The sequence below is a fragment of the Dendropsophus ebraccatus genome, chromosome 8 (assembly GCF_027789765.1).
Source record: "Dendropsophus ebraccatus isolate aDenEbr1 chromosome 8, aDenEbr1.pat, whole genome shotgun sequence".
NCBI classification, from domain to species: domain Eukaryota; kingdom Metazoa; phylum Chordata; class Amphibia; order Anura; family Hylidae; genus Dendropsophus; species Dendropsophus ebraccatus.
In genome coordinates, this window is record NC_091461.1 from 100992458 (window position 1) to 101005974 (window position 13517).

General features: G+C 45.9%; 1 protein-coding gene across 2 annotated transcripts; it reads left to right on the forward strand.

Annotated features, from left to right (window-relative positions):
• The first annotated feature begins 130 nt into the window (after positions 1 to 130).
• AKR1A1 (aldo-keto reductase family 1 member A1) lies at positions 131 to 10339 on the forward strand. Of its 2 annotated transcripts, none has more exons than XM_069981249.1 (9): positions 131 to 237; positions 5525 to 5626; positions 7587 to 7706; positions 7785 to 7939; positions 8712 to 8907; positions 8991 to 9190; positions 9353 to 9425; positions 9663 to 9749; positions 10156 to 10339. In XM_069981249.1, the coding sequence occupies exons 2-9, from the start codon at positions 5537 to 5539 to the stop codon at positions 10219 to 10221; spliced, it is 987 nt and encodes a 328-aa protein (XP_069837350.1). In that variant the 5' UTR covers positions 131 to 237; positions 5525 to 5536; the 3' UTR covers positions 10222 to 10339. The 2 variants fall into 2 exon arrangements, with proteins under 2 accessions (XP_069837350.1, XP_069837352.1); XM_069981251.1 differs by having other exon boundaries at positions 7788 to 7939.
• Positions 10340 to 13517: the final 3178 nt, after the last annotated feature.

Genomic DNA, 13517 nt, shown 5'->3' on the forward strand with positions numbered 1-13517 from the left:
AGTTTCTCAATAGGATGCTTGGAGTAGTAGTTCCTCCTCGATATGCTGGGAGTAGTAGTCCCTCCTGTGTATGCTGGGAGTAGTAGTTCCCCCTCAGTACGCTGCAGTCCGGGGCGGGCCGGGCAGGCGGAGGTTACTGGTTATTATTCGGGCTCCTCCCCCTCCGCCCTCACACAGCGGCGGCTCCGGCAGCGGCACAGTCTGCGGGTGAGCGGAGAGGGCAGCGGGCACCGGAGGGTGAGTGCACATCCTCACAGGCAGGGGGCGTCCTCTCTGCTCCTGGGGGCTCCGCTGGGTAATTCCGGGCCCCCCGGGGAGCAGAAAACTTCCTGCTTTACTTGTTTTCTTCCTTTTGGAGACGCGGGAGGGGGGATGAGGCTTCTCCGATCTGTCACCCTCCAGCAGCTGCAGAACTACAACTCCCAGCATGCCCTGACAGCCTAAGCTGGAGCAGTGTTCTGCACTGGAGTGACTACAACTCCCAGCATGCCCTGATAGCCTAAGCTGGAGCAGTGTTCTGCACTGGAGTGACTACAACTCCCAGCATGCCCTGACAGCCGAAGCTGGAGCAGTGTTCTGCACTGGGGTGACTACAACTCTCAGCATGCTCTGACAGCCGAAGCTGGAGCAGTGTTCTGCACTGGGGTGACTACAACTCTCAGCATGCCCTGATAGACTAAGCTGGGGCAGTGTTCTGCACTGGGGTGACTACAACTCTCAGTATGTACTGACAGCTGCAGTTATACTGTTCCCCAACCAGGGTCTCTCCAGATGTTGCAAAACTACAACTCCCAGAATGCCCAGACAGTTAGAGGTCCCTGGATTGGGGCACATCCTGGGATATTACTGGGGGTCCTCATACAGATCTGATGCTACTTGTCTGCCACTTTCTGTGGGATAGATTTAACTATTCAGTGACCTCTGCCATCCTCAAAATCAGATGCAACATGTGTTTCTTGTGGACGTCGGCAGTCACATGATAGTTAAAATCAATCCAAAAGTCGCCATGTAGCCCCAGCCGTAGGGTAAGGTGCCATGGCGCAAGCATACAACACTGCGCCCACATGCGGTTGCCAATGGCGGCAGAGTTTTGCTAGTAAAACCGCCATATTGTATGCTGCAAATATTTGCCACTGTTCACTTCCCACCTAGTCGATTGGATGGAGGGGGGGGGGGGGGTGCGGCACTGCACAAAGGGAGGAGTAAATTATGGTTGAAATCTTCGCAGGCTTTGAAAGTTGCAACCAATATTTGATAAAGAAATGCTAAAAAAAAACATAAAAATGCTTTAAAAAAACACTTGAAAGTTTGAAGTTCATTTCGCTTGTAAATGCGAGCAATTTTTTTCACCTGTGTGAACATCGCTGGTGAGAAAGCTATCACACATAGTCTGAAAAAAATACAAAAAGTTAAGAAAAAAAGTGAAGAAAAACACAGAGTTTTCAAGTTGTTTTTTATTGCCGCTTTTCACTGGGGAATTATATAGTCTCAGTAGCTGTAAGCGGCTTCCCCATAACTATGAAAATTGTGACAGCAACAAGCACCACAGATATACACTAGACCTAGGGAGGCGCCAAGATCTTATAGTAACTTTTTGGGAGCTCCTGATATTTTGTATATTACAGCGTGGTGTCATTCGTGCCGTCATTGATTTGGTTATATTATTCGGGCTGTGAAAGGGGGTCTGATATCTCTTATATTACAGCATGATGTCGTTCATACCGTATTTGATTTGGTTATTATATTAGGACTAATGGGGGTTCTGATATCTTGTATATTACAGCACAATGTTGCTCTTACCCTGATGTTGATTTCGGTATTATATTAGGGCAGTCGGGATCCTGATATGTTATGTATTACAGCATGGAGTCGCTCATACCCTGTAGTTGGTTATTATATTAGGGCTTGGGGGGGGGCTCTGATATCTTGTATATTGCACCATTAGGTAATGGGATCTGTGGTCCCGTAGCATATGTATTGTGTATCAGGTATTAGTCCAGGCCAGGGCCCATCTGCCTCCCCAGGTGCCACTCGTCTTCATAAAAACATGTGAAGTAATATGGCGACGCTGAGCGCCTCCTGCTTATTATTATACAGGAGTTCACGCAAGCTGCAGACCAGCGCCATAGTACCAGGGCCTCAGTGATCGGAACGCACCATGTTATCCATAGCAACCAATCACAGCACAGCTTTCATCTTTCCACACCAGATCAGTTTATAAAAGCTGGGCTTTGATTGGTTGCTTGGGTCACATGGCCTGTTTTGCCTCCATATTTTAACCTTCTGTGGTAAAGATAATTGCTATTAATAACATGGTGTGACTGGTTGCTATGGGTAACGGGAGGCCCGGTTTTTCCTATAATACCTGATAATTATGTATAGGTCAGGGGGAGCCAGTGTAATACAGTCCTGAGGAATCACTGTGGTGTCGCCATTTTATTAGAATGATACCCTGCATATATCTATGGCAGAGCATGCTGGTGTTTGTAGTTCCTTACAATGCATGCTAGGAATTTAGTTACTCACAAGTTATGAGGAACTAGAAACATCAGTATGTTCAGCTTATGAGGAACTACAAACACCAGCAAGGTCTGCCAGTACTGTCTGTGAAGAACTAGATGTCCCATAATGCTCTGTAAGGAACTATTTCATATGTCATGGCTGGATTTGTAGATCCTAACAGAGCATGCTACAACTTGTAGTTCCTTAGAGGCAGAGTATGCTGGGACTCCTGGTCTCTTAGACAGAACCTGCTGGGACCTTTAGTCCATGTTACCCCTGGACTGATCCTAATATTTTTATTTGACGGTTTCCTCAGGCTGTGGTCAGTGATGTTGTGTTTTTGTTTGCGTCATTGTGTACTCACGACCTTTCACCCCATCCCACCAACAGAGGTATAAATATCCAGTTACCGAGGATATCACAGCGTTTTTCCCATTTGCAGCATAGAATCCTGTCACGTGACCCTCTGCTCATCCCATGTCTGCGCCATTGTTTCCAGTGGGCTGTGAAGGTTGCGGGTTGGTGACTGTCCCTGTACGGAATGACCATGTGTGACCTTCATGACGCCGCCTCCATGGGCCTGCATTTCAGGCGTGACGCTCTCCTGGGCTTTGTTCTCTTACCCCAGCAAATTTTGTAGCCCTGGAATGAGACTTTGTTCAATCCCCCATGTGTCCTGGGCCTGGAGAGGTTAATAATTATGTTGGAGGTGATGACTGTGGGATACTGAGAGTCCACCGGATGGAGATCAGCAGATTTGGCAAATTGTGGAAAACAGCCGCCACAATCCTGAGTTACATCCTGTATTATACCCCAGAGCTGCACTCACTATTCTGCTGGTGGGGTCACTGTGTACATACAGTACATCACATTACTTATCCTGTACTCATCCTGAGTTATACCCTCTATTAAACTCCAGAGCTTCACTCACTATTCTGCTGGTGGGGTCACTGTGTACATACATTACATTACTTATCCTGTACTGATCCTGAATTACATCCCGTATTATACTCCAGAGCTGCACTCACTATTCTGCTAGTGGGGTCACTGTGTACATACATTACATTACTTATCCTGTTCTGATCCTAAGTTACATCCCGTATTATACACCAGAGCTATGCTCACTATTCTGCTGGTGGGGTCACTGTGTATATACATTACATTACTTATCCTGTACTGATCCTGATTTACATCCTGTATTATACTTCAGAGCTGCGCTCACTATTCTGCTGGTGGAGCATATTACAGGATACAGCACATTACTGCTATGTGTGAACAGTACAGTAGACTCAGTTCTTGCTGTGAGTAGTTGAGGATCTTGCAGGATAATGGTTTCCTGTAGATTTCTAGCTGCTTTAACCTTATCTGACCTTTTTCTGGGTTTCTGGTACAGTGTGATATTTACATGGACAGGAGATGTATACATCAGCGTATGCAGAGGAGAGGGGGGTTCCATGGTATCTGCCCCCACCCCAATCCCCAGACAGGAAGCCCATGATCATGTTTTTCCATCATGTTTTCCGTGCAGGAGCTGAGGACGGTGACCCCTCTGGCTGGCTCGTCCTGCCTGATTTGCTGACATATCACAAAGTTACAGCGACTGTGTACAAGGCTACGGGGTCTCCTGTCCATGAGTTTCAGGGGCTGACTGATGAGTAGGTCTTACAGAGAAAAATCCCTTTAAGCTTAAAGGGATAGAGTCAACAGGAGATTGGGTCATCTTTAAAATGTTCCATCAGTGGTGAACTAGTAAAGACAATGGCCCTGACACTAGATGGTGGGGGCACAGTATAGCGTTATAGGGTTGTCTGTAAGTTGTCTCTAAGGAGACGAGATTGTCCGGTCCCTTTAAGGCTTTGGCTGATGGCATCCTGACGTTGCAGGATTTTTGTGGTTACGTTACCTTGAGTGACCTGACACTCCCTGTCACCCCCTCCTTTACATTCACCCACCAGTGCCAGGCATGACTGAGCCTGTCTGTGTGTACAGGCACTGCCATTGTGATGCCAACATGTTATACTACGCACCACGCCCCACACTATTCACAGTGCCTTTAAGGCTTGTCACCACCAATAAATGACTTTGTATGGGGAACTGCAGTTATCACTTTAGATTCTGCTCATGAAACAGGGAGCTCAGGATGAACAGTGCTGTAACTTTGTGACCGTAAGCTCTTATAAAGTCCCCTCTATATTGTACAGTGCTGTAGAATAGGTTCATACACAGTGTCTGTCATGGTTGCTTTGTAGCACCTCCCCCATCATCCTCTGCCTCATGCAGACGTCCTTACTCCTGCGACTACTCTCAGTATTTCTCCAAGAAAGGAGCAGAACTGAGGAACAAATAGGGAACTTGTGGGTGTACGACTGTTGCGAAACTCTCAACACTACTAGAGCATGATGGGAGGTGTAGTCAACACTGATGCCCAGCCTGTGGTAGTACGATTTATATCAGTGCTGGAGCATTATAAGAGTGGCTGATATCAGAGAACAATAGATTGTATGCAAGTGCACAATAAACATGCAATAGATCCCACTCTTGGCATCTCCTCCCCACTCAGGTGCCATCTCCTGGTTCATCTCAGCTGCTCACTGGCAGTGGGCGCCCTGGGCATGGTGTGAGTCATAGTTCAGTATAATGAGAAGTGATGGGTGAGGTCTGGCCACTCGTGATGTGTAGTTAGGCAGAAATCGCTCATCATTAACCCTTTCTATCCACTGCTCACTATCCATGTACAGGATGGGACATCTCGGGAGACACGTCCGCGAGTTGTCATTTTCACGTTGTTAAAAAATTTCCCAGAACATCATGACCACCGTTATCCTCATATCACTTAATCCCCCCGGACAGACTGTCAGGTCAGACGCCGAGATGAGATGGATGACTACTCCGGTAGCAATGGCCGCCATATTGGTTTAATTCCTGGATATATTAAAGATTCTATGTAATGGTTCATGAAGTTATTGAGGTATTGTATATTCTGTCATCCTTTAATTGACATTTTTTGCTCTTCTTTTTGCAGTTTATTGTGAACATGGCGTCCACGGTTCCATGCGAGACTCTACATACCGGCCAGAAGATCCCGATCATTGGACTTGGCACCTGGAAAAGCGCCCCGGGCCAGGTAAGGACACTAGTCACTGACTGCTCTCTGCTGGCATCACTACCTGACTATGATCTGATGTCACCAACCGAGCTCTACTTATCCCCCACATAGAGCCCCCACAGAAAGAAGAATATTCTAATACTTGTAGGAAAGTCTATCCAGGTGGTTGTTGCTTTGGTCGTATTTTCACTTTGGCGCGGTGCGATTAGTCCAGCCTCTCGCTTTCATCTTAGATTTAAGTGTTTCCTGTCCTGATTCAGAGGCTGCAGCTGTCGGCTCTACATACAGAGCGCAGATCACGGACACAATAGCCTGGAGAGAGGCGGCAGCACAAGGGAGGGCGAACAATGGCGAGCGGAGAATACATGAATAAGATCTGAGGTGAAGCCTCTTATTACAGCCATGTGTGAGGTGCTAAGAGTCTGTACAGCCGCATCTGCTTCAGGGATGGGGGTCACTTACCCTCCATTGTTTTCTGTTGAGTGAATGAGCTGTGTACTACAAACAGGGCTTATTTCTTTCATAAACGACTTTGATTTATTAATCGTAGGTCTTTATATACAGTAAAACTTTATAAACTGCTGAGTCACTGTGTATATACATTACATTTCTTATCCTGTGCTGATCCTGACTTAAATCCTGTATTATACCCCAGAGCTGCACTCACTATTCTGCTGGTGGGGTCACTGTGTACATACATTACATTACTTATCCTGTACTGATCCTGAGTTACGTCCTGTATTATACCCCAGAGCTGCACTCACTATTCTGCTGATGAGGTCACTGTGTACATACATTACATTACTTAACTTGTACTGATCCTGAGTTACATCTTGTATTATACTCTAGAGCTGCACTCACTGTTCTGCTGGTGGGACCATTCCCTGCTTGTTCAATGTCTTTACAGAGCTTGCTGTGGGGATGTACAATACATCCTCTTAATCGTCATGTTTCTATGTTGCGTTCATTCATTTGTAGGAGCTCAGTAAGCTGTTAGGGAAGTATCTGGCCACAACCTTGAGGACTATTATGGAACCAAACAGCAGAATTGTGACTGCAGCTCTGAAGTATAACACATGATGTAGCTAAAAATAAATTACAAGTAAAGCCACAAATATTAAATTTTAATTTTTCTATATATTAATGCCCTGTTGGTAAACATGATATGCTTACCTCTCCGTGCTCCCCCAGTGTCCCAATGCAGTGGGGGACACCGGTGACACCGCATCAGGACATTGGAGGAGCGTGGAGAGGTAAGCATAACATATTTATTATGTTTACCAACAGGACAGCATTATATAAAAATGTAAATGCTGGATAACCCCTTTAACTGTGAAAATTAAAGGTTTTTGTAGTCCTCTGACACCGATCCCAGAAACTCTGGCAGCATTGTCCTTCTTTATCCTGTTACAGCAGGGGGTGTCTATCACAGTGACAGTTTTTTAGTTATTAATTCACTGGTGGAAAAGATGATGTATCCAGTGATGACAGATTCTTCATTCTCATTGTGTTCAGTCCTATCGTCACAATATTCCTCTTTATAAATACCGTCAATGTTTCCATATCAGCAACTGCTCAAGGGATGTCCATAGCAACTTTACATCATCGCCATCAAGTGGTAAAATGCAGTACTGCATCCATAACACCATCAGAGAGCATCACATCCTATACAGCAGCCTGTCACCACCACAGCATCATGGGAGTTGTAGTTATGCAATAGCTTTAGAGCCAAAAGTTAGTCAGGGCATGATGGGAGTTGTAGTTTTGCATCATCTGGAAAGCAGTAGGTTAAATACCACTCCCTTACTGATTCCCCACAATGACCTAATAGTGAAGTCCTTCCCTGGCAATCACAGCTTCAGTGCTGGGGATGCTTCTTCACCTGTTTGGTGTGGCCATGCTGGCACCTTGTACCCACGTCATGTCATGATTTTGTGCCATGATTTGCCTCCATAACTGAATGTTTTCCCGCTGACAGGTGAAAAGCGCAGTAAAATATGCACTCGGTGCTGGATATCGCCATATAGACTGCGCCTCCGTATACGGAAATGAGACCGAAGTAGGAGAAGGTATTCAGGAGAGTCTAAAAGCTGATCAGGTAACACATGGGATCTACATGATCCTGATATCCATGTTTGATGTATGCACGATATAACATTATCCTGGTTACTATCAGCAGGGCTTAAAGAGAGAAGACATATTCGTCACCTCCAAGCTGTGGAATAACAAGCATCACCCGGAAGATGTGGAGGGAGCACTGAGGAAGACCCTGACGGATCTGCAGCTCGACTACCTGGACCTGTACCTTGTACACTGGCCGTATGCCTTCAAGTGAGTCTACTGTATAGGGATACCAGCATAGGTAAATGGGTAGACTAGGGTCAAAGGTGGATAGGTGATGGGCTAGGGATGAAACAGAGATGGGTGGGTGGTCTAGGGCTGGAGGGTGGATGAATGGATAGATGGTAAGGCTAGTGCATAGGTGGTCTAAGGGTGGAGGATGGATTGATGGTCTAGGGGTGGAGGATGGATGGATGGTGTATTGGCTGGAGGATGTATGGGTAAGGGTGGGGGATGAATGGGTTAGAGGTGAAGAATGGATGGATTGGCTGGAGGAAAACTGATAGGCTTAAGGTGATGGATGAATGGGATAAAGGATGGATGGGCTAGAGGTGAAGGATGGATTGGCTGGAGGAGGCTGGATGGATAGGCTAGAGGTGAATGATGACTGGATGAACTGGAGGAAGATGGATGGTCTAGCGCTGGAAGATGGATAGATGGTCTAGGGGTGAAAGATAGATGGCTATATGGGCAGGAGAAAGAATTGATGTTCTGGGGTGAAGGCTAGATGGGTGGGCTAGGGGTAAAGGATGGATGCATGAGCTGGAGAATGGATGGGCTATGAGTGGAGGATGTATTGATGGTCAAGGTGTGAAGGCTTGATGGATGGGCTACAGGTGGAGAATGAATGGAGGTATAAGCTGGGGGACAGATGGGCTAGGGGTAGAGCAAGTGTATAGCTGCATAAATTACAAATAGAAATCAGGGATAGTACGGTGCCTGTAGCAGGGTCCAGTAATCCTCATCATCCTCATTACCTCAGGAGAGGAGATAATATCTTTCCTCAGAACCCAGATGGCTCCCTACAGTACGATTATACTGACTACAAGGAGACATGGAAGGCCATGGAGAAGCTGGTGGAGAAGGGTCTGACTAAGGCCATCGGTCTGTCCAACTTCAACAAGAGGCAGATTGATGACATCCTGAGCGTTGCTGCTGTGAAGCCGGCCATGCTGCAGGTATGGGCCCTACTGAGGTCTTGTGTGGCCCCTGGATGTATTGTGTGTGGCCCTCTCCTCATGTAGATGCCTCTTGTATGCAGGTGGAGTGTCACCCGTACCTGGCACAGAATGAGCTCATTGCTTTCTGTCGCAAAAACGGTCTTCTTGTCACTGGCTACAGTCCGCTTGGATCTCCGGATCGCAGCTGGAGAAAACCTGAGGACCCGGTTCTGCTGGAGGAGCCGTGTATCCTGGAGATGGCAAAGAAGTACTCTAAGTCTGAGGCCCAGATCCTCCTCAGGTACATGGCAGGTAGACCAGAAACGCGTCACACTGTACTGTAACCAGAAAACTGTACAGTTACCGCAATCAGAAATGGCGACTTTCAAAATAGCCACCATGTTTATCACATTGATAATCTCTGGGATGGTTCATAATAATGGCGGCCGTTCTTCTGTTCTAGGTGGCAGGTGCAGAGAGAAGTCATCACCATCCCAAAAAGTGTCACCCCTTTCCGAATCCAGCAGAATGTCCAGGTAAGAGTCCACAGATCTGTGCGATCCCTCCAGCAGCTCTATGCAGGGCCCATAAATCTTCCTTAATTTAGGATGTTAAAGGGGTAGTGACTTACAGAGTCCTCCAGCTCGCCATACATCCTGCCTTGCATGAATAAAGTACCAGCTACATGTGGACAGTGATGCGGACGGTGATGTTGATTTGTAGTGCGGGTGGTTGGGATCCTTCACTCATGGCTTCTCTTGTGTCCTGCCCAGGTCTTTGATTTCTGTCTGACAGAAGGCGAGATGAAGAAGATCGGAGCCCTGAATAAGAACTGGAGATACATCATCCCCCTGATCACTGTGAGTATGATGTGAACTATTGGTTGGAGAGGGGTGGGGGCTGTGTCGTCTCTATAAGGGGGCCCCTATTACTTACACTGATTACATCATAGCTCCTATATGTGATAAACCACACTAGATGTTTCCACCTACTCTGCTGTGGAGAATAACACATGATGCACCAGGACCCACTTCTCTATCCTACACACTCACCTCTGCTACATCTGTATATATGGGTTTTTGTCATTTGTGAATATATAATATAGTTACTTGAAGGGCGATTTTGCTAGAATCACTTCCTTTACGGATGGGGAAGATGCCTTCAAATCTTGTTATATTAGTGAATCGCCCATTATACAATTCCCCAAACCTTCCCGTCTGATAGCAGGGTCTGGTATTTCCTAAATCACACCACGTCTCTTTGCAGGTTGATGGAAAGTCTGTTGCCCGGGATGCTGGACACCCCATGTATCCATTCAATGACCCGTATTAGATGGCGCCTCCTGAAGTCTCCGCCTACACACCGCCAATCTCCGCCTCTTTCGCTGCAGTCTTTATTTTTTCAGATGTCCACAACTCAGTAATAAATCTTCCGCTTTGTGGAGAAATTATTTTGGTTTGTAGTTTTTAGTAAATGAGAGATCATGATCAATGCGGGTATGTGCACACTATGAAACCCGGGAGGATCACCCGATGTGGATTCTGCAGCTTGCCCCTGCTCACATCTCCACCCGTGCCATAGACTCCAATCTATGCACAGGCAGATTCCTCCGTGCTCCCAAAGAAAGACCCTGTGGCTGTCAGTCATTTTGGAGGAGGCAGCGGCCTGAAGTTACAGCAGCGGCCAGAGGACTGATATATATATAAATATCTGTGCTGTTGGTTTCCCTTTTTGATTGGTAAACAAACCATGTTTAGATATTAAAGCCTGCTCAAAAGATGCGATCAGCCGCTGATCAGGGGTTTCCCCGTTCCTCAGCTGATCGCTGTCACGTTTACACCACCGATTATCGGCTGTAGGAGCGTTTCTAGCAACTCGGCCCAAGTAAAAGGACCATAACAGTGACCACAGGTTGGGACTGTCATACAGGGCAATTATTTGGCACTTCTGTTGATAAATACCCCCCATCTTCTGCAGCCACAGATACAGTGATCATGTTATATATTGTAATGTCAGAGCAGGGAGGTCACTTCATAACCAAATGACATCCTTTCAGTAGAGACTCTACTAAAGTCTAAGGGTATGTTCACACTGAGTAAATCAGGCAGAATTCCACGGTGAAGACCCCAGCGTAGAATCATGCCTGCTTCAGTGTGTCAATGGGATGCCTTGCGTGCTCTCCGCATACGTCACTTTGAGTGGCGGCATGCGAGGCATCCCATTGACACACTGAGGCAGGCGGGATTCCACCCGTTTTACTCAGTGTGAACATACCCTAAGGTTGACGGATGGCAACACAACGCACAAGAGGTTATATGGTACTACAGTGTTGATCAGAAATACACATAGGGGGACATGTATCGGATGATTTTCGGATGATTTTCGGCTGAAAGTGCCGATTTGCAAATTATTTTATTCGCAAATGGCCGATTTGCGAATAAAATATTCGCAAATCGGCACTTTTTCCGACGAGTACGCCGGGGGGCGGGGGTGTGAAGGGGGCGGAACGGAGGGCGCGGACTCAGAGTCCGCGCGATTCACCATCCGTTCCGCCAAAAGATACGCCGAAAACCTACTCCAGTCCTCACCTGGCGTAGGTTTTCGGCCGAGCCCACGGGATTTATGTAGAGGCAGTCCGCCTCTACATAAATCCCCGTAGCGCTGGAGATGCGGGGACATTTTTAAGTCCGGCGTAAAAAACGCCGGACTTAATAAATGTCCCCCATAGAGTTATTGGGAAACCACATCAGATTACCAGCACTAAACATACATTGAACGCAAAAACAAATGATCCTGAAGTCAGTAGATACAAGAATCCATCAATATTTGCATATTTTTAAAGTACAATGGAAGTACACCTCTGATACATGGAATAAGAAGGCAAATTGGTTAGGCTGGGTTCACACTGTGTTTTTGCAATCCGTTTCTCTTCATCCGTTTTTTGCAAAAAAACCGGATTTAAAAAAAACGGATGCATTTGTGTGCCTCCCTTTTAATCCGTTTTCCATTGACTTCCATTATAAAAAAAAAAAACGGATCAAAACGGATGCGTTTTTTTTTAACATACAGAAAAGTGGCCATGTGTTTGTAGCGCTGGATAACCCCTTTAATCAGCCACGAGACAATAAGCTTTACTGCACAAAATGTTTCTGCAAAATGTTGCAGATTCCACTAAAAACAATGGGAAGCAAAAATCCCTGCTCTTTTCCTGTATAACCCATGTTTAACCCCTTTAGGACCCATGCCCTACGGGTAAGTCATGGAATTCTGTCACTTAAGGACCCATGCCGCACCCGTATATCATGGAGTCCTGCGGTGCTTTGAAGTGAGATTAGGAGCTGAGCTCACTTCAAAACATGTGGGGACCGGCTGCTATATGCAGCCAAGTCCTCACTGTTAATGATGGGTTGCGCCAATCGCGCAGGTGCCCGCCATAGACCCCTGCAGTGCCGCACTTGTGGCAGTTACATTAGTGACAGGAGCTGGGCTTTTGTCACTGACCAATCGGGACCCCCGCAGTGTGATGTTCTATCTGACTGCTGGAGGTCCCTTACCTTCCTCCCGGCAGTCAGATCGTCAAGCAGTGTATAGAGTCTGCACAGGCAGGCTCTATGCAGTGATCGCAGATTACACAGTTCAGTGCTATGCTATGGCATAGCAATCATCAGTGTTAAAAATCCAATGTAAAAAAGTCCCCTAAGGGGACACAAAAAGTGTATACATTTTTTTTTTTTTAAGTTTAAAAAAACACCATAGCTCCTCCCCCAATAAAAGTTTAAATCACCCCCCCTTTCCCATTTTATGAATAAAACACATAAAAATAAATAAATAAACCTATAATACATTGTAGCGTGCGTAATCGTCCGATCTAATAAAATAAATCAATATTGTTCCCGCACGGTGAACGGCGTTAAAAAATGCCATTATTGATTATTTTTATTACATTTTATTTAAAATAAAATGTATAAAAATAGATCAGTTATGTCTCATCTACAGAAATATGGTAATAATAAAAACTAGAGATCATGGCGCAAAAATTGACACCCCATACAGCCGTGTACGTGAAAATATAGAAACGCTATAAGAGTCACAATAGAGTCATTGTAATCACACCTATTTGCAAAAAAAAAAAAAGTTTTACTGTTAATAAAAATAGTAAAACATTAGAAAAGCTACCGTTTTTTTCCGGCGTATAAGACGACTGGGTGTATAAGACGACCCCCAACTTTTCCAGTTAAAATATAGAGTTTGAAATATACTCGCCGTATAAGACTACCCCTCTTCCAACGTACACCAAATTACAATTAATATAAAACATCAGACAGCAGCGAGATCTGAGAGGCAGAGAAGGAGGTACAGTTAGGCTATGTTCACACTACGGATGAGGCCGGCCGTTCCGTGACTCCGGCCGGGTCACGGAACGGCCGGTCTCAGCCCGGATCATCACGGCCGGTACTTAAGTGCTCTGCTCTTCATACGGTCGCAACCGCAGATTCTCTAGTCCCGTTCCATAGTTTTTTAGCACCTGCCCTATAAAAGGACACCCAGTGTATAAGACGATCCCTGACTTTTAAGAAGATTTTCCTGGGTTAATAAGTTGTCTTATACGCAGCAAAATACTGTATATA

What these genes read in the sequence shown, in the direction of transcription:
- AKR1A1 (XM_069981249.1), top strand. Translation starts at nt 5,537, where the DNA reads ATGGCGTCCACGGTTCCATGCGAGACTCTACATACCGGCCAGAAGATC. An exon ending in GGAAAAGCGCCCCGGGCCAG is followed by an intron (nt 5,627 to 7,586) that starts GTAAGGACACTA and finishes TCCCGCTGACAG; the next exon opens with GTGAAAAGCGCAGTAAAATA. An exon ending in AGAGTCTAAAAGCTGATCAG is followed by an intron (nt 7,707 to 7,784) that starts GTAACACATGGG and finishes GGTTACTATCAG; the next exon opens with CAGGGCTTAAAGAGAGAAGA.